The sequence below is a fragment of the Rhinoraja longicauda genome, chromosome 19 (genome assembly GCF_053455715.1).
Source record: "Rhinoraja longicauda isolate Sanriku21f chromosome 19, sRhiLon1.1, whole genome shotgun sequence".
Classification (NCBI taxonomy): domain Eukaryota; kingdom Metazoa; phylum Chordata; class Chondrichthyes; order Rajiformes; family Arhynchobatidae; genus Rhinoraja; species Rhinoraja longicauda.
In genome coordinates, this window is record NC_135971.1 from 27,011,163 (window position 1) to 27,038,988 (window position 27,826).

General features: G+C 49.0%; 1 protein-coding gene across 1 annotated transcript; it reads left to right on the forward strand.

Annotated features, from left to right (window-relative positions):
- Nucleotides 1-1,042: 1,042 nt before the first annotated feature.
- On the forward strand, nt 1,043-25,748 carry LOC144602909 (zinc finger SWIM domain-containing protein 1-like). Its single transcript, XM_078416031.1, has 6 exons — nt 1,043-1,211; nt 5,329-5,476; nt 8,069-8,177; nt 18,815-19,248; nt 20,977-21,827; nt 25,237-25,748. Exons 1-6 carry the CDS (start codon nt 1,043-1,045, stop codon nt 25,287-25,289), a joined length of 1,764 nt encoding a protein of 587 aa, XP_078272157.1. The 3' UTR covers nt 25,290-25,748.
- Nucleotides 25,749-27,826: the final 2,078 nt, after the last annotated feature.

Genomic DNA, 27,826 nt, shown 5'->3' on the forward strand with positions numbered 1-27,826 from the left:
GGAGCAAGCCTACGCACTTGCAGGGAGAATGTGTAAATTCAACACAGACAGTGCCCAAGAACAGGTATCACAAAATGCTGGAGGAGTTCAGCAGGCCAGGTAGCAGAAGGAATGGGTGGTTTCTGGTCGAGACACTTCTTCAGAATCGCACACAGATCTCTGGGTGTGAGGCAGCAACTCTACCAGCTGTGCCACTATACCTTGATTTCAAAAAATTAAATGTTGGTAACTTTGGTTACTAAAAATAATAAACTATCCATTTTCTGTCTTAAATATTTAAGTCCCGCTATGTCCCCCTTTACAGCAATGTTTTAATTCAGTTCAAGACTATGGGGCAGCACAGTGGCCGTAAAGTTGCTGCCTAAAAGTTCCGGGGACATGGAATCGATCCTGAATATGGGTGCTCTCTGTATGGAGTTTGCTCGTTCTCCCTTTGATCTCATGGGTTTTCTCCGGGTGCTCTTGGTTCCTTCCACATTCCAAAGACGTTCAGGACCCTTTCTCAGACCCAACCCAAAACGTAATATTTTCCTTTTGTTTATAACATTGTTTACAGAGTACTATGTTTACATATTCTGCTGTGCTGCTGCAAGTAAGAATTCCATTGCTCTAATTGGTTCATTAGAGAATAAAGCACTCTTGACTCACGTCCCGAGTGTGCAGAACAGAACTGGTGTACGGGTGATCGGTGGTCGGCATGGATTCGGTGGGCCGAAGGGCCTGTTTCGCGCTGTATCTTTAAATAAACTAAAAACACTAAAACAAGAGGGAGTTTGAAGAAGGGTCTCGACCCGAAACGTCACCCAGTTCCTTCTATCCAGAGATGCTGCCTGTCCCGCTGAGTTCCTCCAGGGTTTCGTGTCTATCTTGGGAGTGATTCGGCGTCGGGTTTCAGCGGTCACGGCGGGGCGGCGACAGGACAGCAATGGCGGCTAGATCTCCCACAATGCAAAGGGAGCGAGGAAGTGCCCGGCGCCGACCAGTTGCCGCGGCAGTGCGCATGTGCAGGGCGGCCAGGGACGTGCGGGCGGCGGCAGTGCGCATGTGCATGGCGGCCGGGGACAGTGCGGGCGGCGGCAGTACGCATGTGCAGGTCGGGCTGGGGACGTGCGGGCGGCGGCAGTGCGCATGTGCAGGGCGGCCGGCGGTACCGGCGGATGAGGAGCGGCCGGAGAGCGGAGACCCGGCGGCCCGGACACGGATGTCGAGGGGTGGGGGCGGAGAGTGACCCAGAGAGAGAGCGGGGGGGGCGGGGCCGCTCAGTGTTGACCGGTAGGTGACCCGGGGGCTCTGAGAGCGGTGCCCGTGTGCCGGCAGCGCATGCGCCAACCTCGGGCCGGGCCCGGAGCGGAGCGGAGCGGAGCCGCCACAAAGCGCCGGGGCCGCGGCTGCGCGTCAGACGCCGCCAAATACGCGGGAAACCCCATCCCTGGGCCCAGGGATCCGGGATCGTCCCAATCCTGCACCGCGACCACCGGGCTGGAGCTGGAGCTGCAGCCGCCCCCCCCCGTCCCCATTCATTAACCCGCCCCCCCCCCCCCCCCACACGGGCAGTTTCATCCCAATCACAGGGATTTACATCAACCTCATTCAGGGATTGATCCCAATCTACTATCCCGCGGATTTCCATTCCAATACTGAGCATTGCACGACGCCCCAACCCCAAACCCAGGGAATTATCCCCCACACATACACTGGCATTTACATCCCAATCCCATGAATTTGTATCCTATCTAAATCAGGGATTGATCCCGACCCCCTATCCCGATGTTGAACATTGCAAGACGCCCCCACCCCAAACCCAGGGAATTATCCCCCACACATACATGGGCATTTACATCCCAATCCCATGAATTTGTATCCTATCTAAATCGGATTGATCCCGACCCCCCTATCCCAATGTTGAACATTGCAAGATGCCCCCTTCCCCAAACCTGGGGAATTATCCCCCACACATACACGGGCATTTACATCCCAATCCCATGAATTTGTATCCTCTCTAAATCAGGGATTGATCCCAATCTCCTAACCCGATGTTGAACATTGCAAGATGCCCCCTTCCCCAAACCTGGGGAATTATCCCACCAACCGCACATGGGTGGTTATTATTCCAAAGTCACGAATTTCCATCCTATCTAAGTCAGGGATTGCCCCTCCCTCAGTCCCTCCCCCCCCCAGATCTCCCATCCCGGGGATTTCCCTCTGAATGCGGGTCCTTGCAGGATGCTCCCAGTGTGAACCTGGAGAATAAGCCAGTTCGGTATCTTGACTGCACATGCCCAGGTCATAGGTCACTCGTGCTAAACATTCTCGCTGGCTGAGCTGCTGTGTGTATACAGACCTGCGTTTCATCGGTATTTTCCAGGTTTGTTTCTTCAAGGTAAGAAAATACTGCTTTCAAAACTTAACTAGGTGTATATATGGTTAATTTGTACAAAACTATGATGATTTTGTTGGTTTTATTGCTTTATGCTTCGGTGAGTGAGCGAGATCATGACAATTTCTTTTACATTATAACTTGTACCAGTATGTAATGGACATGCTTACAGGACCCTATTCGAATTAACATATGATTGACCTTGTTATTTATTTTGTTTTATATGTTACTGGCAAAGCCAGTTGTACCGGTACGGTAGCGCAGCAGTAGAGTTGTTGCTTTACAGCGAATGCAGCGCCGGAGACTCAGGTTCGATCCTGACTACGGGTGCTGCACTAAGGAGTTTGTACGTTCTCCCCGTGACCTGCGTGGGTTTTCTCCGAGATCTTCGGTTTCCTCCCACACTCCAAAGACGTACAGGTATGTAGGTTAATTGGCTGGGTAAATGTAAAAATTGTCCCTAGTGGGTGTAGGATAGTGTTAATGTACGGGGATCACTGGGCGGCACGGACTTGGAGGGCCGAAAAGGCCTGTTTCCGGCTGTATATATATGATATGATATGATACCGGGCCCTGGTGAGACCGCACCTGGAGTACTGTGTGCAGTTTTGGTCTCCAAATTTGAGGAAGGATATTCTTGCTATGGAGGGCGTGCAGCGTAGGTTCACTAGGTTAATTCCCGGAATGGCGGGACTGTCGTATGTTGAAAGGCTGGAGCAATTAGGCTTGTATACACTGGAATTTAGAAGGATGAGGGGGGATCTTATTGAAACATATAAGATAATTAGGGGATTGGACACATGGCAGGAAACATGTTCCCAATGTTGGGGGAGTCCAGAACAAGGGGCCACAGTTTAAGAATAAGGGGTAGGCCATTTAGAACGGAGATGAGGAAGAACTTTTTCAGTCAGAGAGTGGTGAAGGTGTGGAATTCTCTGCCTCAGAAGGCAGTGGAGGCCAGTTCGTTGGATGCTTTCAGGAGAGAGCTGGATAGAGCTCTTAAGGATAGCGGAGTGAGGGGGTATGGGGAGAAGGCAGGAACGGGGTACTGATTGAGAGTGATCAGCCATGATCGCATTGAATGGCGGTGCTGGCTCGAAGGGCTGAATGGCCTACTCCTGCACCTATTGTCTATTGTCTATTTGTGCAACTTTGGACTGGGAGTAGTACGTATCACCTGAATAAGTGGATGCAGAATGTGTGTGACAGCCACAACTGTCAATTTGCAACAGGAAACTGTTTCTGCCCACCTGCCTTCAAACTCGAGGAAAATAAACTGCAGATGCTGGTTTAAATCGAAGGTAGACACAAAATGCTGGTGTAACTCAGTGGGTCAGCCATCATCTCAGGAGAGAAAGAATGGGTGACGTTTTGTGTCGAGACGCTTCGTCAGAAGTCTGGAGAATAAGCGAGTTAGGTATCTCGCTTCAGACTTCTGAAAAGGGGTCTTTACCCGAATCATTACCCATTCCTTCTCTCCTGAGGTGCTACTTGACACGCTGAGTTACTCCAGCATTTTGTGTCTACCTTCGATTTAAACTAGCAACTGTAGTTTTTTTCCTAGTGTTTGAAGGGAGGTGGGCAGAAACAGTTTCCCTTTGCAAATTGACAGTTGTGGCTGTCACACACATTCTGCATCCACTTATTCAGGTGATACGTGGTACTCCCACAGCCCAAAGTTGCACAAATGTGCATGGCTTTGCCCAGTAACATATAAAACAAAATATATAATAAAGTCAATCATATGTTAAGTCAAATATGGTCCTGTAAGCATGCCCATTACATACCGTACAAGTTACAATGCAAACAAAAATTGGCATGGCTTTGCTCACTCACCGAAGCACAAAGCAATAAAACCAACAAAATCAACGTAGTTTTGTACAAATTAACCGTAAATACGCCTAGTTAATAGTTTTGAAAGCAGCATTGTGTTACCTTGAAGAAGCAAAACTGGAAAATACGGATGAAAAGCAGGTCTGTATACGCGCAGCAGCTCAGCCGGCGAGAATGTTTAGCACGAGTGACCTATGACCTGGGCATGCGCAGTTGAGATACCGAACTCGCGTATTACCACCATACCTGCACAAGGGCGATTATTATCCCAATCCCAGGAATTTTCATCTGCTGAAATCAGGGATTTATTACGATCTTCCATCCCGCAGATATCCCTCCCAATGCTGAGCATTGCAGGATGCCCCTCCCCCAACCCAGGGAATTATCCCACCTGCACACGGGCTATTATTGCAATGCCAGAAATATCCATCCTTTCTAAATTAGGGATTGTTCCCAATCTCAATGTGGAATATCGCAAGATGCACCTCCCCTAAACCCAGGGAATTATCCCCCACCCACACGGGCAATTTTGATCTCATTCCCAGTAATGAGCATTCTATGTAAATCAGGGATTGATTTATCCCAATGCTATCCCAATCCCAATGCTGAGCATTGCAAGATGCCCCTACTCCAACCCAGAGAATTACCCCCCACCCACACACGGGCGATTATCCCAATCCCAGGAATTTGCAGCCTACCTGAATCAAGGATTGCCCCCAACCCCGACCCACAATCCCGTGATTTTCCTCCCAATGCTGAGAATTGCATTGCTGAGATCTTGTGTTTCTCCCACACTTCAAAGACGTGCAGGTTAATTAGCTTGTGTAAAATTGTAAATTGTCCAATCATTTAGTATAGTGCTAGTATACGGGGTGATCGCTGGTTGGCGCGGACTCAGTGGGCTGAAGGGCCTGTTTCTTCTCTGAAGTCTAAAGTAAACTGTAAAGACAGCATCCGAGCAAAGGATGGATCCTGGGTCTCTGGCGCTGTGAGGCGGTGACTCTACAGTTGGACCACCGTGCTGTTCTTGAACTCTATATATGAGCTGTTGTGATGCGTTCTACCTTGGCTGACCTGCAGCTGCTGCTTGTGGTCTATTCTCAGTGCCCGCTCTCCAGGTGGGATCAGTCTGCCAACTCCATCTGACCCACGTGTAGCCATGTCCCAGGTGGTGGGTTTCCGAGTGGGCGCCGAGATCGACTACGTGTGCATTCACGGCGGCAAGTTATTCAAGACCAAAGGATCCGGCAAAAGGACAATCCAGAGGTGAGGAAATACTTGCAGGGGCGACACAGCGGCACAGTTGGTAGAGCTGCTGCCTCACAACGCCGGGGATCCCGGTTCCATCCTGACCACGGGTGCTCTCCGTGTGTGGAGTTTGCACGTCCTCTCTGTGACCAGCTGTGTTTCTTCTGTGTGCTTCAGTTTCCTCCCATATCCAAAACGTGCAGGTTTCTTGGTTAATTGGCCCTCTGTAAATCATCCCGAGTGTGTCGGGAGTGGATGACAAAGTGGGAGAACATGGAACATGGTCGACACCTGCTCCTGTTTCCTACCTTCTTATTTAAAGATGTTTTATCCTTTTAAATTTAATTGTATATGTTTAGCCGGGTAGTTAGTTTTGTTTAGAGTTACATCATGGAAACAGGCCTTTTGGCCCATCGAGTCCACACCGACCATTAATCATCCATTCACACTAGTTCTATGTTATCCCACTTTCTCATCCACTCTCTACACACGAGGGGCAATTTACAAAAGCAAATTAACCCACAAACCTGCACGTCTTTAGAATGTGGAAGGAAACCACTTGGACAAAACCCACGTGGTCACAGGGAGAACGTACATTCTCCACACAGACAGCACCCGTAGTCAGGATCGAACCTGAGTCTCCGGCGCTGTGAGGCAAAAATAGAGAAAGAGACAGACAGCAGCTCTACTGCTGCCCCTGTCTGTCTCTTTCTCTATTTTTTCTCTGTCTCTCTCCCCCTCTCTTCATTTTTTTCTCTCTTTTGCACTCTTTATTCATCTTTGTGTGTGTGTGTGCGTCTCCACGTCTCTCTCTCTCTCTCTCTCTCTCTCTCTCTCCCTCTCTCTCTCTCTACCTCTCTACCTCTCTCTCTCTCTCTCTCTCTCTCTCTCTCTCTCTCTCTACCTCTCCCTCTCCCCCACCACACATTTTCCCATTCCTACCCGCACCTACGACTCGCTGGGATTTTATAAAGTGGTAGAGTCATCCAACACAGAAATAGGCCCTTCGGTCCAACTTGCCCATGCTCATCAAGATGGCCCATGTACACCAGTCCCGCCTGCCCTCAGAACCTCTCCATGTACCTTTCCAAATGTATTTTAAATGCTAGAGTACCTGCCTCAACTACCTCATCTGGAAGCTAGTTCCATTTACCCACCACACTGTGCAGAAAAGGTTACCCCTTACATTCTTTTTAAATCTTTCCCCTCTCATGTTAAATCTCTGTCCTATGGATCTTGATTCCCCTATCCCAGATAAAAGATTTGTGCATTCACCCTATCTATTCCACTTGTCACATACAATTTGCTGTGTTAACACAAGGGACACGGCATTATCCATGTTGTCCCACTGTGCCATCCACTGCCTGCACACTTGGGACAATTGACAATTTGATAGTTTGTGTTTTATGGTTCAGAGACTGGATTGATATCCCAGTGGGGGAGTGTGATATTATCCCATTAAATCACACAGGGTCTTCCGCCTGCAATGACCATCAAGCACCCAGCTTGTTATGTACTATGTGTAGGAAGGAACTACAGATGCTGGTTTACACTGAAGATAGACACAAAATGGTGAATTAACTCAGCGGGGAGGGCAGCATCTCTGGAGAAAAATAATAGGTGACGTTTCGGTTTGACACCCGTCTTAAGGCTGAGAGTCAGGGGGGAGGTAAACTAGAAGTTTCTCCCATTCTCGTCGTTCTATTAATTTCACTGTCGTCTTGCTTAGTTTCACTGTTTGTATCAACTTCTTATCACCTTCTCCACCGCCAACAATGGACCATTGTGGGCTCCACCTTTCCTTTATCATTGTTGCTGGCTTTGATTTGTTCTTTCATTCATTTGTTCATTTGTTCATTGTAACCCTTCATCCCCCTAGTTCCCTCTCCATTGACTCTCAGTCTGATAAAGGGTCCCAACCAGAAATGTCACCTATTCCTTTTCTCCAGAGATGCTGCCTGACCCGCTGAGTTACTCCAGCATTTTGTGTCCATCTCCTTTGTTATGCACTATGTTATCTTACTCCAATCCTGCATGAATCACATTTTATTGCAGCTGTTGCTTCAAGTCCCCCCAGTTTGTGAAAGAGTTTATTATCAGTCAAAGGGCAGTCATTCAGCACACCATCTTGTCTTCCCACTCACACTGATTCATGGCCAATGTCAATGGAATATTTCTGTTGGATTCTGTGATGATTGTAAAAGATCGCCACACACTGCTGGTCTGAATTATCCTACCACAACGAGAGAGCGGTCCTGAACTGTAAACTTCCTCATTGGTGACCCTCGGACTATCTTTGTTTGGACTTTACCTTGCACTAAATGTTATTCCCTTATCGTGTATCTATACACTGTAAATGGCTCGATTGTAATCATGTATTATTTTCCCACTTACTGGTTAGCATGCAACAAAGCCGTTCACTGTACCTCGGTACACGTGACATTAAACTGAACTAAACAAAACTGAAGAAGGGTCTCGATCCGAAGCGTCACCTATTCCTTTTCTCCAGAGATGATTCCCGACCCGCTGAGTTACTCCAGCATTTTGTGTCTATCGTTTGCTGGTGTTCACCCAGTTGGCTTACACACTGCCTCCCACTGTCTTTTTCAGAACCAACAAGATGAAGTGTCTCTGTGTCATTAAAGTCCGTCTCTCTGCGGATGGAAACAAGTTTGTGGTGAAAGAGATGAATGAATCGCATAACCACACAGTGCCGCAGGTAAAAGCAGAACACACACACCAGCCAGGTAGAGTTGTTGGATCTGCCACTGCTTCAGATTGTCGGGTCAATGTGTGTGTGTGTGTGGGGGGTGGGGGGGTGCGTGTGTGTGGGGGGTGGGGGGGTGCGTGTGTGTTGTCCCACCTCTCCACATTTTTAGACAGCATTGGACTAGTTCTGGACACGCTCGGTTCCAGCCTTGGATCCTGGGCTGTTGAATATCTTAGTTCAGCAATACAGCACAGAAACAGGCCCTTCGGCCCACCGAGTTCATGCCGACCGGCGATTACCCTCCCCCCACATTAACACTATCCTACACACACTAGGGGCAATTTACACATACACCAACCCAATGAACCTCCATACCTGTACATATTTAGAGTGTGGGAGGAAACTGAAGTGCTTGGAGAAAACCCACGCAGGTCACGGGGAGAACGTAAAAACTCCACACAGACAGCACTCATGGTCGGAATCGAACTTGGGTCTCAGCCACTGCAAGCGCTGTAAGGCAGCAACACTACAGCTGCGCCAACATGCCATCCAGAATATGTCCACGTAATTATTTACAACGAGCTTATAAGAACTCTGCCCGTCTCTCTGCCCGTGTCTTTGCCTGTGAGAGAATGTTACCTGTGGCACCTATGCATATCGGTGGGACTTAAAGCTGTAGGCTGCAATAAAATGGGATTTGTGCAGCATTGGTTCAAGAAAACATAATACATAGCAACAAAGATGGACACAACAAGCTGGAGGAACTCAGCGGGTCAAGCATCATCTCTGGAGAAAAGGAATAGGTGACGTTTCGGGTCCTTTCTGGCTGGTCTGAAGAAGGGTCTCGACCCGAAATGTCACCTTTTTCTTTTCTCCAGAGATGTTGACTGACCCGCTGAATTATCATATCATATCATATCATATATATACAGCCAGAAACAGGCCTTTTCGGCCCACCAAGTCCGTGCCGCCCAGCGATCCCCGTACATTAACACTATCCTACACCCACTAGAGACAATTTTTATTTATTTTTAGTTTTACTTTTTTTACATTTTACCCAGCCAATTAACCTACATACCTGTACGTCTTTTTGTGTCTCGAATTGGCGTGAACTAGAATCTGCTGTTTAGTTTAGACATACAGCGTGTAAACAGGCCCTTCAGCCCACCGAGTCCAGGCTGACCAGCGATCCCTGCACATTAACGCTATCCTACCCACATCAGGGACAACTTTCAATTTTAGCAAGCCAATTAGCCTATAAATGTGTACATCTTTAGAGTGTGAGAGGAAACCGCAGCTCCCGAAGAAAACCCACGGGCAGAACGTACAATCTCCGTACAGACAGCACCCGTAGTCAGGATCAAACCCGAGTCTCTGGCGCTGTAACACAGCAACTCTTCCGCTGCACCACCGTGCTGCCCCGACATATAGAACAGAACAAGATGGGTGCTTGATGGTCATTGCTGACAATGTAGGTGGAAGAGCCGGTGTGATTCTATGGGATGATATCACACTCCCCCACTGGGATATCAATCCAGCCTCTGAACTCTGACAACTTTGCCATTGTTTAACAGAGTCAGACTGATACACTCAATATCACTAGTCATTTCCCTCACAGTAACAAGTTTTATTCACGTAGTTCTAACACACTAAAAATATCTCCAGCTTTCAGGGACATTATCAAAGTAATTGATGTGAACTGCCTTAGCAGGGATTCTGGAGATGACCTATAACTTGGGTGGAGTTGGTGGATTTCAAGGAATGTCTTATAATGGGGTTTAAGGAGGCAAGAGTGTCTGAGGGTGATCTGAGAGAAGTATATCTGTTCATGAGAGGCATAGAATGGAGACCCTCGGACTATCTTTAATTGGACTTTACTGGACTTTATCTGATGCTAATCATTATTCCCTTTATCCTGTGTGTGGACTGTGGACGGCTTAGACACAAAAATCCGGAGGAACTCAGCAGGTCAGACAGCATCTCTGGAGAAAAGGAATACATGACGTTTCGGGGCAAGACCCGTCTTCAGACCAGAAAAGGAATAGGTGAAATTTCAGGTCGAGACCCATCTTCAGATTGATGCTTCCTGACCCGCTGAGTTACAGCAGCTTTTTGTATCTATCTTCGGTTTAAACCAGCATCTGCAGTTCCTTCCTGCACATTTCGACTGTGGACGGCTTGATTGTAATCATGGATAGTCGTTCTATGGACTGGTAGCATGCAACAAAAAAGCTTTTTGGTACACGTGACAAGAAACTAGACTAAACTAGATGGGGAATATGGTCCGATTGTTTTTACCCCATGGTAGTTGTGGAGGTGCAGAGACACATAGAGGGAGAAAGTTCCAAATAGCTGTTGAAGGCAAAGTCAATTGGGCAGGGATAAAAATTCAGGAATGGGCTGGGGCCAGAGTTAGAGAGATTTTGTATTATCATCATATCATATCATATATATACAGCCGGAAACAGGCCTTTTCGGCCCACCAAGTCCGCGCCGCCCAGGATAGATGTGGAGAGGACGTTATATATATTTGACCGAGGCGTAAATGTAGATGGGTTGATGAGTAAAGTTGCTAATGACACCAAAATTAGGAGTTGCAGACAGCGAGAAATGTTGTCAGTAGATAGCAGAACGTAGACCAGCAGCAGAAAGGGGCGGAGAAATGGCAGATGGAGTTTAACCCGAGCAAGTGTGAGGTGATGCACTTTGACAGGTTAAATGCAAGGAGAGAGTATACAGTTAATGACATGACCATTAACAACATTGATGTGCAGAGGGATCTTGGAGTTCAAGTTCATAGCTCACTGAAGGAGGCAGCACAAGTCGATGGGGTGTGGAAGAAGGCCTCATAAGTGATAGGAGCAGAATTAGGCCATTCAGCCCCATCGTCTATTCCGCCATTCAATCATGGCTGATCTATCTCTCCCTCCTAACCCCATTCTCTTGCCTTCTCCCCATAACCCCTGACACAAGCACTAATTAAGAATCCATCTATCTCTGCCATAAAAATATCCATTGACTTGGCCTCCACAGTCTTCTGTGACAAAGAATTCCACCAATTCACCACCCTCTGACTAAAGAAATTCCTCCTCCTCTCCTTCCTAAAGGAACGTGCTTTAATTCTGAGGCTATGGCCTCTAGTCTGACATTCTCCCACTGGAGGAAGCATCCTCTCCACATTTATCCAAACGTTTCACCATTCGGTACGTTTCAATGAGGTCCCCCTCATTCTTCGAAACTCTAGCGAGTACAGGCCCAGTGGTGACAAACGGTCATCATATGTTAACCAGTATGGGTGAAACGTGTGGTATGCTTGTCTTCTGTGCTAGGGGCATTGAATATAAGAGTCAGCAAGTCATTGATGCAGCTCTATCGGGCTTTAGTTACATTGCATTTGGAGTATTATGTGCAGTTCTAGTCGCCCCATTACAGGAAAGGTGTGGAGGCTTTGGAGAGGGTGCAGAGGAGGTTTACCAGAATGCTGCCTGGATTAGAGGGTTTCAGCTACAGGGGGAGGTTGAATAAACTCGGGTTATTTTCTCTGGAGCGTCAGAGGTTGAGGGAAGACTCGACGGAAGTATATCAAGTTTTGAGAGGCACACATAAGGTCGGCAATCAGAGGCTTGTCCCCAGGGTGGAGATGTACAACACTAGACGGCAGAGTGATATGGTGAGAGGGGGGAGGTTTAACGTGCGAGGCAAGATTTTTACACAGAGAGGGGTGGGGGCTGGGAATGCACTGCTAGAGATGGTGGTGGATGCAGATACGATAGGGGTGTATAAGAGGCTTTGGGAAAGGCACATGGAAGTTCAGGGAATAGAGCGATATGGATCATGTACAGGGAGATGAGATCAGTTCAACTTGGCATCATGTTTGGCACAGATAATGTAGGCTGGAGGGCCCATTCCTGTGCTGGTCTGTGTTCTAATACGGGATCTGAGCTTAGTTTACAGATACAGCATGGAAACATAGGCCTACCTCGTCCACGCTGATCATCGACCACCTGTGTGCACTGGTTCTATGTTGTCCTACTTTCTCATCCACTCCCGACACGCTCGGGGCAATTTACAGAGGACAATTGACCTCCAAACCGGATGAACTGACCCTAGGACCTTGCTTGAACCCCACAGGAAGAGGAGGAGAGGCTCCGGCACCAAAGGCGCTTTGTTACAGCGCTGCGCGTGGACCCCACTTCCATCGTCTCGCTGCGGAGTAATGGAGCGGGTGTCCAGGTGCAGCTGGGGGAGGTTGCCGGCAAGGTGCTCGCTGATGAGGATGCCCATAGCCCCGCACGCAAAGAGAAATGGGTCGAGTTCAAGGCCAACAAAACCGTCTTGGAGATGATGGTGCCCATACTGGCAGCCGTCAAGGGTAAGGTCATAAGGAATAGGAGTAGAATTAGGCCATTCGGCCCATCAGGTCTACTCTGTCATTCAGAGACTGTCATGTCAGTCCCGTCTGGACTACTGCAACAGCCTCCTCTATGGCGCACCCTCAAAAATCATCAGTAAACTTCAATACATTCAAAACTCCGCTGCCCGTCTACTCACCCACACCCCGATCCGTGACCATATCACCCCTGTCCTTTACAAGCTCCACTGGCTCCCCATCCCCCAGAGAATCCAGTACAAAATCCTCCTCATGACCTACAAAGCCCTCCATAACCTAGCCCCATCCTACCTGACTGACCTCCACAGGCACACTCCCACCTGCACCCTCCGCTCTGCTGCTGCCAACCTCCTGTCCCCCCCATCCGGACCAAACTCAGATCCTGGGGGGACAGGGCTTTCTCCATCGCTGCTCCCACCCTATGGAACTCACTACCCCAAACCGTCAGAGACTCCTCCTCACTCACCACATTCAAAACATCACTGAAGTCTCACCTCTTCAGCACTGCCTTCAACCACTGACCGTCACCTCACCTTCTGTCTCCTTTCTCTGTTCGTTTATTTATTTATCTATTTATTTTCTTCTCTATGTTCTAGAAATCCCTGTAAAGCGTCTTTGAGTGTTTGAAAAGCGCTATATAAATGTAATGCATTATTATTATTATTATTAATCATGGCTGATCTATCTCTCTCTCCTAACCCCATTCTCCTGCCTTCTCCCCATAACCTCTGACACCCGTACTGATCAGGAATCAAGGTAGGTGAAGGTGTCCTCACTTGTCCCAGGCCTAACCGGCTGCTCCAGGTTTGCACCTCTCCCTCTCTTGTCCTGGGCTATCCTGCATCCTTCCTTCATTCCGGAATAATGCGGATCACCCCTTTATTGGGTTAACGTATGATGAGCATTTGATGGCTCTGGGCCTGTACTCGCTGGAGTTTAGAAGGATGAAGGAGGACCTCATTGAAACTTACCGAATAGGGAAAGGCCTGGATAAAGTGGATGTGGAGAGGATGTTTCCACTGGTGGGAGAGTCATGGACCAGAGGGTGCAGCCTCATAATAAAAGGACGTTCCTTTAGAAAGGAGATGAGAAGGAACTTCTTTAGTCAGAGGGTGATGGATCTGTGGAAATCATTGCCACAGATGGCTGTGGAGGCCAAGACTGTGGCTATTTATAAAGTAGAGGTTGACAGGTTCTTGATTAGTAAGGGCAGCAAAGGGTATGGGGAGGGCAGGAGAATGGGGTTGAGAGGGAAAGATAGATCAGCCATGATTCCTAGACTCTCCCACGAGTGGAAAGATCCTTTCCACATGCACTCTACCCAGGCATTTCACTATCTGGTAAGTTTTAACGAGGCCCCTCCTCATCCTTCTAAACTCCAGCGAGTACAGGCCCAGTGCCTTCAAACACTGATCAGATGGTAACCCTGACATTCCTCGTATCATTCTGGTAAACCTCCTCTGGACCCTCTCCACCACCAGCACATCCTTCCTTAGACATGGGGCCAAAACTGCTCCCAATACTCCAAATAAATGGATGAGGATTGGGTGTGGATCCTCCTTCCCCCATCTCATGATAGTGCACTGTCTTGTCACTAGATCACTCCCTCCTCTCCCCTGGGATAGTCAATGACTTTTAGTCTTCAGAGATACAGCCGTTCGGCCCATCGAGTTGAAGCTGACCAGCGATGATCCTGTACGCTAACTTACACACACAAGGGGCCATTTCCTTTTACATCTTACTGAAACCAAGTAACCTCCAATCCTGGAAGTCTTTGGAGTGTGGGAGGAAACCGGAGAAAACCCATAAAAGTAAAAACATAACATATAACATAACATAACAACACTTTATTGTCACTCGGCACAACACCGAGCGAAATTTCAGCAGTCACACAAAATACAGCAAAAAGAAAAGAACACAGGACACCCGACCCCAACACAAACATCCATCACAGTGACTCCAAACACCCCCTCACTGTGATGGAGGCAACAAAACTTCCCCTCTCTTCCCCCCGCACCCACGGACAGGCAGCTCGACCCCTACCGAGGCAAACGACACGCACAGCCCCCGCAAGGGGATGGAAGGCCCCCCGGCCGAGCCGCCCCGGGCACCGAAACGTCCCGCGGCCACACCGGGCGATGTTAAGTCCAACGGCCGAGCCGCACCGGGCACTGAAACGTCCCGCGGCCGAACAGCGCTGACGATGTTAAGTCCAGCGGCCAAGCCGCACCGGGCACTGAAACGTCCCGCGGCCACACCGGGCGATGTTAAGTCCAGCGGCCAAGCCGCACCGGGCATTGAAACGTCCCGCGGCCGAGCCGCACCGGGCACTGAAACGTCCCGCGGCCACACCGGGCACTGAAACGTCCCGCGGCCACACCGGGCGATGTTAAGTCCAGCGGCCGAGCCGCACCGGGCACTGAAACGTCCCGCGGCCGAGCCGCACCGGGCACTGAAACGTCCCGCGGCCGCACCGGGCGATGTTAAGTCCAGCGGCCGAGCCGCACCGGGCACTGAAACGTCCCGCGGCCGAGCTGCGCCGGCAATGTTAAGGCCCGCAGCCGAGCCGCACCGGGCACTGAAACGTCCCGCAGCCGAGCTGCGCCGGCAATGTTAAGGCCCGCAGCCGAGCCGCACCGGGCACTGAAACGTCCCGCAGCCGAGCTGCGCCGGCAATGTTAAGGCCCGCAGCCGAGCCGCGCCCCGGGGAAGAGACCTAATAAAATAAAGGTTTCCCCCCCGCCCCACCCCCCCACCCCACCCCACACCCCCACCCCCACCACACACCCCCACCACACATACACAGCCAAAAACAGAAACAAAAACCATCCCAACACCGACACAAACAAAAAAAAAGAAAAAAAGACAACAGACTGCCAGAGAGCCGCAGCCGTTAGGCGCAGCCAACTCCTCCCACAGACCAGCATCCCACTCCGTACAGACCGCACCCACAGTCAAGAAGGAACCCGGGTCTGTAGCGCTGTAAGGCAGCAACTCTACAGCTGTGTCCCCAATACTTTCTCATGGGATTGCTCTTGGATTGTGCCACACTCTCTTTAGTTGACTCTTCCCTCCTGTAACCCCACCCACCCCACCCAGGCTGCATCTGCAGTTCCTTCCTCCACCTGTCACTTGCAAGGCTTTGTCCTGCCCCCATCTCTCTTCCAGCTTTCTTCTTCCCCCCCGACCCGCCACAATTAGTTGAAGAAGGGTCCCAACCTGAAATATCACGTATCCATGTTTTCCAGACATGTGTGGGAAAGAACTGCAGATGCTTGTTTACACTGGAGATGGACACAAAATGCTGCAGTAACTCAGCGGGTCAGGCAGCATCTCTGGAGAAAATGAATCGGAGACGTTTCAGGTCAAGACTCTTACTCAGACCGAGAGTCAGGGGCGAGGGGAAACTCCAGAGATACTACCTGACCTGCTGAGTTATTCTCGCACTTTGTCTTTTGTCATGAACCAGCATCTGCAGATCCTTGTTTCTCCAGAGTTTGATAGAGCTGCATCTTGACTATCTGACTCTTGTACTCAGTGCACCGACCGATGAAGGCAAACGTACCTCACCACTGCCACTGTGCGTTACCAGTGCTTTGTTCAGAATCCATTTCAGAATCAGACTCAATTTATCAGCCTAGTTTGTACACAAACAAGGAATTTGACTTGGTGCTTTACTACACGTGATAAAAACACAAGACAGCAGACAATTAAAAAAAACATTATAATTAAACAATGTAAAAAAAAGTGCAAGAGTAAAAAGTGCAAGTGTAAGAGTGGCAGCTTTGCTAAATATTGCACGTGTAAATATCTAAAATGCACTTGGAGAGTTCATAATTGTTTGTCTTACAGACCAGAATGTAGTGGTGTAGAGTGGTTGTTAACTAGACCTACCACTCGTGGGGAGAGGCTGTTTTTGTGTCAGGATGTGCCCAGAGGGGAGGGCTTCATGAGAGAGTTAGATATACAGTGCATTCAGAAAGTATTCACACCCCTTCACTTTTTCCACATTTTGTTATGTTACAGCCTTATTTTAAAATGGATTAAATTATTTTTGTAATCATCAATCTACACACAATACCCCATAATAAAAAAGTGAAAACAAGTGTTTAGAAAATTTTGCAAAGTAATTAAAAAGAAATAACTGATATCACATTTACATATGTATTCAGACCCTTTACTCAGTACTTTGTTGAGGCATCTTTGGCAGTAATTACAGCCTCAAGTCTTCTTGGGTATGACGCTACAAGCTTGGCACACCTGTATTTGGGTAATTTCTCCCATTCTTCTCTCAAGCTCTGTCAGGTTGGATGTGGAGTATCGATGTACAGCTATTTTCAGGTCCCTCCAGAGATGTCCGGGTTCAAGTCCGGGTTCTGGCTGGGCCACTCAAGGACATTCACAGACTTGTCATGAAGCCACTCCTGCGTTGTCTTGGCTGTGTGCTTGGGGTCATTGTCCTGTTGGTAGGTGAACCTCCTCCCCAGTCTGAGGTCCAGAACGCTCTGGAGCAGGTTTTCATCAAGGATCTCTCTTTACTTTGCTCTGTTCATTTTTCCCTCGATCCTGACTAGTGTCCCAGGTCCTGCCGCTGAAAAACATCCCCACAGCAGGATGCTGCCACCACCATGCCTCACCGTAGGTATGATATTGGCCAGGCGATGAGCAGTGCCTGGCTTCCCCCAAACGTGACATTTGGCATTCAGGCCAAAGAGTTCAATCTTGGTTTCATCAGACAAGAGAATCTTATTTCTCATGGTCAGAGAGTCCTTTAGGTGCCTTTTGGCAAACTCCAAGCAGGCCATCATGTGCCTTTTACTGAGGAATGGCTTCCGTCTGGCCACTCAACCATAAAGGCCTGACTGGTGGAGTGCTGCAGATAAAGTTGGCCTTCTGGAAGGTTCTCCCATCTTCACAGAGGAACTCTGGAGCTCTGTCAGAGTGATCATCGGGTTCTTGGTCACCTCCCTGACCAAGGCGCTTCTCCCCTGATTGCTCAGTTTGGCCGAGTGGCCAGCTCTATGAAGAATCCTGGTGGTTCCAAAGTTTTTCCATTTAGGAATGATGGAGGCCACTGTGCTCTTCGGGACCTGCAATGATGCAGAAAGTGTTTTATACCCTTCCCCAGATCTGTGTCTCGACACAATCCTGTCTTGGAGGTCCACGGACAATTCCTTCGTCTTCATGTCTTGGTTTTTGCTCTGACATGCACTGTCAACTGTGGGACCTTATATAGACAGGTGTGTGCCTTTCCAAATCATGTACAATCAATTTAATTTACCACTGGTGGACTCCAATGAAGTTGTAGAAACATCTCAAGGATAATCAATGGAAACAAAATGAACCTCAGCTCAATTTTGAGCATCATAGCAAAGGTCTGAATACTTATGTAAATGTGATATTTCAGCTATTTCTTTTTAAATACTTTGCAAAAATTTCTAAACACCTGTTTTTGCTTCATTCTGGGGTATTGCGTGTAGATTGATGATTTTAAAAAAAAGAATTGAATCCATTTAAAAATAAGGCTGTAATGTAACAAAATGTGGAAAAAGTGAAGGGGTCTGAATACTTTATGAATGCACTGTAGGTCTTAGGGCTGATGGAATCAAGGGATATGGGGAGAAAGCCAGAACAGGGTACTGATTCTGGATGATCAGCCATGATCATATTGAATGGCGGTACTGGCTCGAAGGGCCGAATGGACTACTCCTGCACCTATTTTCTGTGTTTCTACTTCAAAGAGTTTGTGGCCAGGGTGAGAGTGGGTCAGTCCCTTGTTCTGCCTGTTCTTGTCATATGAGGAAAGACTGGGGATGTATTCACTGGAGTTTAGAAGGATGAGAGGGGTTCTTAAAGAGACGTATAAGATTATAAAAGGACTGGACAAGCTAGATGCAGGAAAAATGTTCCCAATGTTGGGGGAGTCCAGAACCAGGGGACACAGTCTAAGAATAAAGGAGAGGCCATTTAAAACTGAGGTGAGAAGACACTTTTTCACCCAGAGAGTTATGAATTTGTGGGATTCTCTGCCACAGAAGGCAGTGGAGGCCAATTCACTGGATGAATTTAAAAGAGAGTTAGATAGAGCTCTAGGCGCTAGTGGTATCAAGGGATATGGGGAGAAGGCAGGCACCGGTTACTGATTGTGGATGATCAGCCATGATCACAGTGAATGGCGGTGCTGGTTTGAAGGGCCAAATGGCCTCCTGCACCTATTTTCTGTGTTTCTATAACTCTTGTCTGCGTTTGTTTGCAGGGCACGGTGGTGGTGGTGGTGAACAAGGCCAACGTGTTGCAGGCCATCTACTACCAGGACGGCCGCATGAAGCAGACCTTCGAGAGGTTCCCCGAGGTGCTGCTGGTGGGTGCCACCTACAGCTGGGCGGGCCTGTGGCTGCCCACCTACCTGCTGCTGGCCATCGACGGCAACGGGGAGAGTGAGCTGGCGTGCCTGTGGTTCCTGCAGAGCGAGGAGCGCGAGACCGTCCGGCAGCTTCTGCGCATCTTCAGGCAGAAGAACCCGGCGGCGGAGGGAACGCGGGCGGTGGTGGTCGGCGGCCAGGCGTGTGACGGGGAGCTGGTGACCGACGTGCTGCCCCACTGCAAGCTGCTGGCCTGCCTCGCCCACACCCTGAGCGTCTTCCAGGACCACGTGACCGCCGAGAAGCTGCACGTGACCGCCGGGCAACAGTAAGCACTGGCACCGCCATTCCCTCGTGGGGCTGGAGCGGAGCGGGCGGGTGGGGGGGCCCAAATATTCCTCCTCCTGTCAGATTGTGTTGGTTTGGTAAAGTTGTGACTCTCATCCCTCTGCACAATCCAGTCTACCCATGTCCCATCTCCTCCACTCTCTGCCCTCTCTCTCTTTCTTCTTTCCTTCTTTCTTACCCACTCCTCCTTCCCTTCTTTCTTTCTCCCCCTCCTTCCTCCATCTCCCTCTTCTCCTCCGCCCCTTCTCTCCTTCTCCTCCGCCCCTTCTCTCCTTTCCCCTACTCCTGTTTCTTCCTCCTCCTCCTCACCCACTCCTCCCCTCCTTCACCCACTCCTCTCCTCCTTCACCCACTCCTCTCCTCCTTCACCCACTCCACCCCTCCTTCTCCCACTCCTCCCCTCCTTCACCCACTCCTCTCCTCCTTCACCCTTCCTCTCCTCCTTCCCCGTCCTCCACTCTTCCCCCTACTCTCCTCCTCCCGCCTCCTCTCCTTCCCTCTACTCTCCTCCTTTCCCCTCTCCTCCACCATCGGGCAACAATAAGCTCTGGCATTGTGATTCCGTCGTGGGACCGGAGCAGGCGGGGGAGGGGGAGGTTGGGTTATCCCAAATATTCCTCCTCCTGTCACGGCGTGGGTCAGATAAGGGTGCGACTCATTCCTCAACTTGGTCTGCACAATCCAGTCTACCCCTGCCCCACTCTCCCTCCTTTCCACCCTCCTCTCCCCCTTTGCCTGTTCCTTCCCCTTTTGCCCCCTCCTCTCCCCTTTCTGTAGATGGGGCATCTGGTCAGCATTAGATGGGGCATCTTGGTCAGCATTAGATGGGGCATCTTGGTCAGCATTAGATGGGGCATCTTGGTCAGCATTAGATGGGGCATGTTGGTCAGCAAGGATGAGTTGGGCCGAGAGGCCTATTTCCGTGCTGTTTGACTCCACTGTTCAGTAGTCATTGAGGAGGTCACTTTATTTTTCGTAGGGAAAGAAACGTTGGAGTTTCTCTTGTAGCCGGCGGGGACTGTTGAGGTGAGAGTTTGGTTTAGTTTTGGAAATACAGATTGGAAACGGGCCCTTTGCCCCACTGAGTCCACACCGACCATTAATCACCCGTTCACACCAAAGATACTAGAGGAACAAGATAGACCACTCGACCTTAAAAAGCGTAGAAGGACATGGCTCCATTTTAGTGGGAAGAAAATTGTAGAAACATTTAAAAAGAAAGATAACAAAAATCTATGAATTGATAGATGAGATCTTTTCAGTTTTTTAATGGTATCATCACACATACTGTTCCCCCAAAACACTGATTACACTGCGAGAGGCAGAACGAATGGCGGGTTTTGCTTACTAAAATGGCGGATGTTCCGTTCCTTTGCACACTACACTTCAGTATAGGCGATTTCAATGGAGTGGTCCATCTTGTTCCTCTAGTATCTTTGGTTCACACTAGTTCTGGGCTACACACGGGACAATTTACAGAGGCCAATTAACGTACAAACCTGCACGTCTTTGGAACTTGGGAGGAAACCGGAGAACCCGGAGGAAACCCACATGGTCACAGGGAGAGCGTACAAACTCCACACAGACAATGCCTGTGGACAGGATGGATCCTGGGACTGGCACTGTAAGGCAGCAACTCTACCGCTACGCCACCGTGCTGCACCGGGAGGTTCCTCACCTTGTCTCCTCTTCCCTTTCTTCCCGCCAGGAGCCAGCTGCTGCAGATCCTGCACAGTATGTGTTACGCCACGTCCACTGAGGACTACGACCTGCTGTACCGCCAGCTGCTGGACTCCAACGCGGAGAGCGCCGTCGACTACTTCCACAAGACGTGGCACGGGTCCCGCCGCCAGTGGGTGGAGGGCTTCAAGCACGAGAACGAGAGCTACCTCACCAGCACCCTCCAGCGGGTGCAGGTGATGAGCCAGAGGCTGGCGGCCGCGGTCGAGGACTTCTCCGACGTGACCTCCTTCACCCGGGACCTCCTGAAGTCCGTGGACATATTGCGGGCCGAGTGCGACCAGCGGGTGTTGCAGAGTGAGCCCCCCGCAGGGCCAGAGGACAACTCCGCGGAGTCTTCCTACCGGGCGCTGCTCACCGACTTCGCCTTCCGCCGGGTGCGGACGGAGCTGCAGGAAGCAGAGTCGGTCTCCTTTCTCAGCGTGGAGGCCGAGAGGGCCTGGCCCGTGTGCCGGCGCCGGGCCCTGGTGACGGACCAGGCCAGCTGCCAGTGTGCCTTCCGCACCTCCATGAGGCTCCCCTGCCGGCACGTCCTGGCTCTCCGGCGGCTGCTGGGCTCCGACCTCTTTGAGCCCTCGCTCTGCGCCGCTCGCTGGACGCAGGAGCACTTCCTCGGCGGTCAGCTCCCGCCCGCGTCGCCGAGGGAGCGGGCCAAGGTGCAGCAGGAGCGATACCGCCAGGCCCTCAAGGTAGCTCGCAAACTCTCCTCCCTCGCCGCCCGGTGTCCGGCCGAAGACTTTGGCAGGTGCCTGGCGGTCATGACGGCCGTCACCGACATCTGGGCCAGAGGTGGCCAGGTGCAAGTCACCGAAACCAATGGTTTGTAGCGACGCAGTCTCAGAGAGAGTGAAGCAACGACACACAAAACATGGAGCAGCACAGCACAAGGACAGGCCCTTCAGCACACAATGAACATGATGACAAGACCATCGCTTATCTACCTGAATATCATCCATATCTCCCCATTCCTTGCATATCCATGTGCCTATCTACTGCCTCGTAAACTCCATTATCACATCTACCTCTACAGCCACATATGGTTCATAAGATCATAAGAGACAGGAGTAGGATTCGGCAATTTGTCCCATCAAGTCTACTCCGCCATTCATTCATGGCTGATTCATCTCTCCCTCACTCCATTCTCCTGCCTTCTCCCCATAACAGAGAAACATAGAATATTAGTGCAAGAGCAGACCATTCGGCCCTTCGAGCCTGTACGCACCGCCATTCAATGTGATCATGGTTGATCATCCACAATCTCCCCCGTTCCTGCCTTCTCCCCATATCCCTTGATTCCGCTAGCCCTAAGAGCCCTATCTGACTCTCTTTTGAATGCATCCAGTGAATCGGCCTCTACTGCCTTCTAATGCAGAGAATTCCTCAAATTCACAACTGTGGGTGAAGAAGTTTTCCCCTCATCTCTGTTCTAAATGGCCTCGCTCTCATTCTAAAATTGTGGCCCCTGTTTCTGGACTCCCCCAACATCGGGAGCATCTAGCTTGTCCAATGTCTTGCTGCCCGCCACTGTATGTTTCTTTTCTTTTTTCCTAATCAGATGTGCAGCACTTTGGTCAACGTGGGTTGTTTTTAAATGTGCTATACAAATAAAATTGACTTGACTTGACTTAATAATCTTATATGTTTCTATAAGATCTGCTCTGATCCTAAATTCCTGTGAATACAAGCCCATTTGTTCCATTCTTGCGTCATATGACAGTCCCGCCATCCTGGGAATTAACCTCGTGAACCTACGCTGCTCTCCCTCAATAGCAAGAATGTCCTTCCTCAAATTTGGAGACCATAACTGCACACAATATCCAGGTATGGCCTCACCAGGGCCTTGTACAACTGCAGAAGGACCTCTTTGCTCCTCTACTCAAATCCTCTTGCTGTACCTGCATGCTTACTTTCAGTGACTGATGTACAAGGACACACACATCTCGTTTCACTTCCCCTTTTCCTAATCTGGTACCATTCAGATTATAATCTGCCTTGTCCTTGCCACCAAAGTGGATAACCTCACATTTATCCACATTATACTGCATCTGCCATACATTGCTCACTCACCCAACCTACCCAAGTTACCCTGCATCCTCATAGCCTCTTCACAGTTCACTCTGCCACCCAGCTTTGTGTCATCTGTAAATTTGCTTATGTTACTTTTAATTCCTTCATCTAAATCATTAATATATATCGTAAATAGCTGCAGTCACAGGACCAAGCCTTGCGGCACCCCACTAGTCGCTGCCTGCCATTCTGAAAAGGACCCATTAATTCCTACCTTTTGTTTCCTGTCTACCAACCAATTTTCAATCCATGTCAATATCCTACCCCCAATACCATCTGCTATAATTTTGCCCACTAATCTCCTGTGTGGAACCTTATCAAAGGCTTTCTGAAAGTCCAGATACACTACATTCACTGGCTCTCCTTTATCCATTTTACTTGTTACATCCTCAAACAATTCCAGAAGATTAGTCAAACAAGAATCCCCCTTCATAAATCCATGCTGACTTGGACCATGTTGACTGTTACTGCTCTCCAAATGCACCGTTATTACATCTTTAATAATTGACTCCAGCAACTTCCCCACCACTGATGTCAGGCTAACTGGTCTATAATCCCCTGTTTTCTCTCTCTATCCTTTATTAAAAAGTGGGATAACATTAGCTACCTTCCAATCCACAGGAACTGATCCAGAATCAATAGAACATTGTAAAATGATCACCAATGCATGCACAATTTCTAGAGCCACCTTTTATTCACAAAATGCTGGAGTAACTCAGCAGGTCAGGCAGCATCTCGGGAGAGAAGGAATGGGTGACGTTTCGGGTCGAGACCCTTCTAGAGCCACCTCCCTGACTACCCTGGGATGCAGACCAGACCCTGGGGATTTATCAGCCTTCAGTCCCATCAGTCTTCCTAACACAATTTCCTGACTGAATGTGAATTTCCTTCAGTTTCTCCGTCACCCTCAATCCTCTGTACCCTAGTACTTCTGGGAGATTATTTGTGTCTTTCTTAGTGAATAAAGAACCAACGTGCCTTTTCAACTCGTCTGCCATTTTCTTGCTCCCCATAATAAATTCACCTGTTTCTGTCTTTAAGGGACCCACATTTGTCTTCACTAATCTCTTCCTCTTCACATACCTAAAGATGCTTTTACTATCCTCCTTTATATTCTTGGCCAGCTTACCTTCTGTTCTTTAAAAGTTACCCAATCCTCTGGCTTCCCACTCATCTTTGCTATGTTATAAGTCTTCTCTTTTATTTTTATACTGTCCTTGACTTCCCTTGTCAGACCCGGTTGCCTCTTATTCCCCTTAGAATCTTTCTTCCTTTTTGGAATGAAATGATCCTGCATCTTCTGGATTATTCCCAGAAATTCCTGCCATTGCTGTTCCACCGTCATCCCTGCTAGGGACCCTTTCCAGTCAACTTTGGCCAGCTCCTCCCTTATGCCTTCAATGTCCCCTTTGTTCAACTGCAACACTGACACTTCTGATTTTACCCTCTCAAATTGCAGACTATGGTCACTACCTCCTAATGGTTCCTTTATCTTGAGTTACCTTATGAAATCCGGTACATTACACAACACTAAATCCAGAATTGCCTTCTCCCTGGTAGGCTCCAGTTCAAGCTGCTCTAAGAATCCTTCTCGGAGGCACACTACAAACTCCCTTTCTTAGGGTCCAGTACCAACCTGACTTTCACAGTCTACCTGCATTTTGAAATCTCCCATAACCTCTGACACCCACACTAATCAAGAATCTATCTATCTCTGCCTTAAATATATTCACTGCTTTGCCTCCACAGCCTTCTGTGGCCAAGAATTCCACAGATTCACCACCCTTGCATAGTCCTGGCACTCAGTACCTTCCGTGTAAAGTGACAACGAGAAAAACAACTTGCCTCGCACATCTCCTTGAAACTTTGCCCCTCTCACCATTTTATCTATCAGAAGATTACCTTTCCACTGATAGACAGGCCCTCTGATACTTATTGACCAAAGATAGACACAAAATGCTGGAGTAACTCAGTGGGACTTACCGAGCCCTCTATCATGATTTATTACTGAATGTTTCCTCAAATATTGTTTTACCGTTTTGCACCATGTGCACTCTGGACACATTACTGTGTGCGTCCCCCAATAATTTATTACTGTCTGTTTCCCTCTCGGCTGTGCCCCCTCCAACGCCACTTACTAGTTGTGTTCCTTTGTTTTCAGTGACTGGTGCAACAGAGCAAGAATCGTCGTCTCCAGCCACCGAGGCAAGTTGAAGATGTGCGTAAGAACTGATTTCAGATCTGACTGACCGACAGACAGTGAGAGCCGCTTACAGTCACAGTGATTCACCGCGATCCCAGGAGTCAGGATCTGAAGTTGCTTTCTCTTCATACCCTCGTGTGTTACGCTTGCGTGTTTGAGTATGTGTGTGTGTGTGTGTGTGTGTGCACAGGTGCACCCAATGAACACTGCCATATATCGATCACCATTGATAGTGAGCTGCCAGTCCTGTGTGTGTATGGATGCATCCAACATACGTGTGTGACTGCGTGTGCCCATGTGTATATATAGTCAGCCCTGCGTGCATTTTGCATGTGCGTGCACATGTATGTGTATGTTACGTGTGTATACAGATGTATCCAATGAACACTGCCATACACCGATCACCATTGATAGTGAACTGTCGGTCGGCCCTGTGTGCGTTATGCATTTGTGTGTACATGTATGTACGCGCGTGAGTGTGAGTGAACTTGTGTGTGTGCAGGCGTGTGCACGTGTATGTGTCGGCTCTGTGTGTGTTACACGTGTCGGCCTCTGAATGAGCTTTGAAGCTGAATTAGTTTGCGGTCTGTCGCGGTCGATGAATTTCAACATCTTTTTCCTGGAAGTGATTTTAATGGTTTTCTTCAAAGGGACCTGAATCGGGTTCTGACATTCCGTGGGATCATGACATCCATTCAGTTGGAATTTTAAGCAGCAAACAGGAGCCAAGTTTGGATAACTGAGTACAGCTCTGTCTTCTCTGCGGGAGCACTAACTGAGATCGGCTGATTCCTTGCAGGCTGGGAACAAGACCTATGTGTTCGCTGGTCAGTCTGACTATGCACAACCTCTTGTCTTCCCTGCGGAGACACAGAGACCTGGGAATGTCCAGGAAACAAATAGGAAATGTTGGAAATACACAGTGGCTGTGAAAGATTTCTGTCAAGGGAAAAGGTGGTGACACTTAACATGTGTTTTATACTTTCGTCAACTCAGCAGATTTGTTTTGATTGGGATCAACATTTTCTAAAGTTTACTATAAAAATCGAGTCTAGTTGGATGTTGGGTCACTTCTCAGTCATGTGATGGAGCTTTCAATCCTGTCCCTCTCTCCACACCTTGAGCCTAGATCTCAATCAGATTGAGCATCTGTGGGATGTGCTGGATCGACAAGTCCGATTCATGGCGGCTCCACCTCGCAACTTACAGGACTTGAAGGATCTGTTGCTAAAGGTTTGGTGCTAGATACCACAGGACAGCCACCTTCATGGGTCGGTACTGTTTTAGCGGCACACAGAGGACCAACAGCATATTAGGCAGGTGGTCACAATGTTTTGGCTGATCAGTGTATCTTGTCGCTATCTTCTGTCGTTTGCATAGAAAATAGGTGCAGGAATAGGCCATTTGGCCCTTCGAGCCTGCACCACCATTCAATATGATCATGGCTGATCATCCAACTCAGTATCCCATACCTGCCTTCTCTTCATACCCCCTGATCCCTTTAGCCACAAGGGCCACATTTAACTCCCTCTTAAATATAGCCAATGAACTGGCCTCAACTACCTTAAAAACTCTCATAACTCCAAGGTCCTATTTAGCACAATTACCTCTGTCATATGTCCCACCCCCAGTACCAGCTTAGTTGGGTCCCCTGCTAACTGCGAAGAATTCGCTAAATTTTTCACCAGCAAATTGAGAACATTAGAATGAACATTTCCCCTCCCATCCGTGAGCTAGCTGTCTCACTAGTCTGTTCATCTAAATTGGACTGTTTCCAACCCATCACTCTATCCTCCTTTGCAAAGCTTGTCTCCGCTATGAAACCTGCAACCTGCCCCCTTGATCCTGCCCCCACTGCCCTTCTGAAGGATGTCATTGCAATAGCCGGTCCCAGCATCCTCTCTATTATCAACAGTTCACTGGCACTGTTCCAACCTGTTTCAAGCACGCGGTGGTCCAGCCCCTACTGAAAAAACCTAACCGAGACCCCTAGCAACTACAGACCCATTTTCAAACTGCCATTCCTGTCAAAAGTCCTTGAAAAGGCAATTCTAAACCAATTAGTGCCCTACCTACACCAAAACACCATCCTGGAAAGTTTCCAGTCAGGTTTCAGAGCCCACCACAGCACAGAGTCTGCCTTGTTGAAGGTACACAACGACCTGCTTCTCGCCATCGACACCGGCGACTGTGCAATCCTGCTCCTTCTCGACCTCAGCGCAGCGTTCGATACAGTGGACCACACCATCCTTATAGACCGTCTCCGGTATGCGGTTGGCATTGATGGCACTGCCCTGAGCTGGTTCGCTTCGTACCTCAAAAATAGGAGTTTCGCCATCAACATAGGCAGGTATTCCTCTGCTCCAGCTAGCCTCTCCTGCGGAGTTCCACAAGGCTCCATCCTAGGCCCCATTCTCTTCTCTATATACATGCTCCCCCTTGGCCAAATCATTCAAAGGCATGGCATTTCTTTCCACTGCTATGCCGATGACACTCAGCTTTACCTCCCCCTGAAACCCAACAACCAGTCAAATTTAAACAGCCTCTT

Coding starts and splice junctions, on each gene's coding strand:
- LOC144602909 (XM_078416031.1), top strand. CDS start 1,043: ATGTGCATGGCGGCCGGGGACAGTGCGGGCGGCGGCAGTACGCATGTG. Junction 5,477..8,068: donor GGCAAAAGGACAATCCAGAG/GTGAGGAAATAC, acceptor TGTCTTTTTCAG/AACCAACAAGATGAAGTGTC. Junction 8,178..18,814: donor ATAACCACACAGTGCCGCAG/GTAAAAGCAGAA, acceptor GTTTGTTTGCAG/GGCACGGTGGTGGTGGTGGT.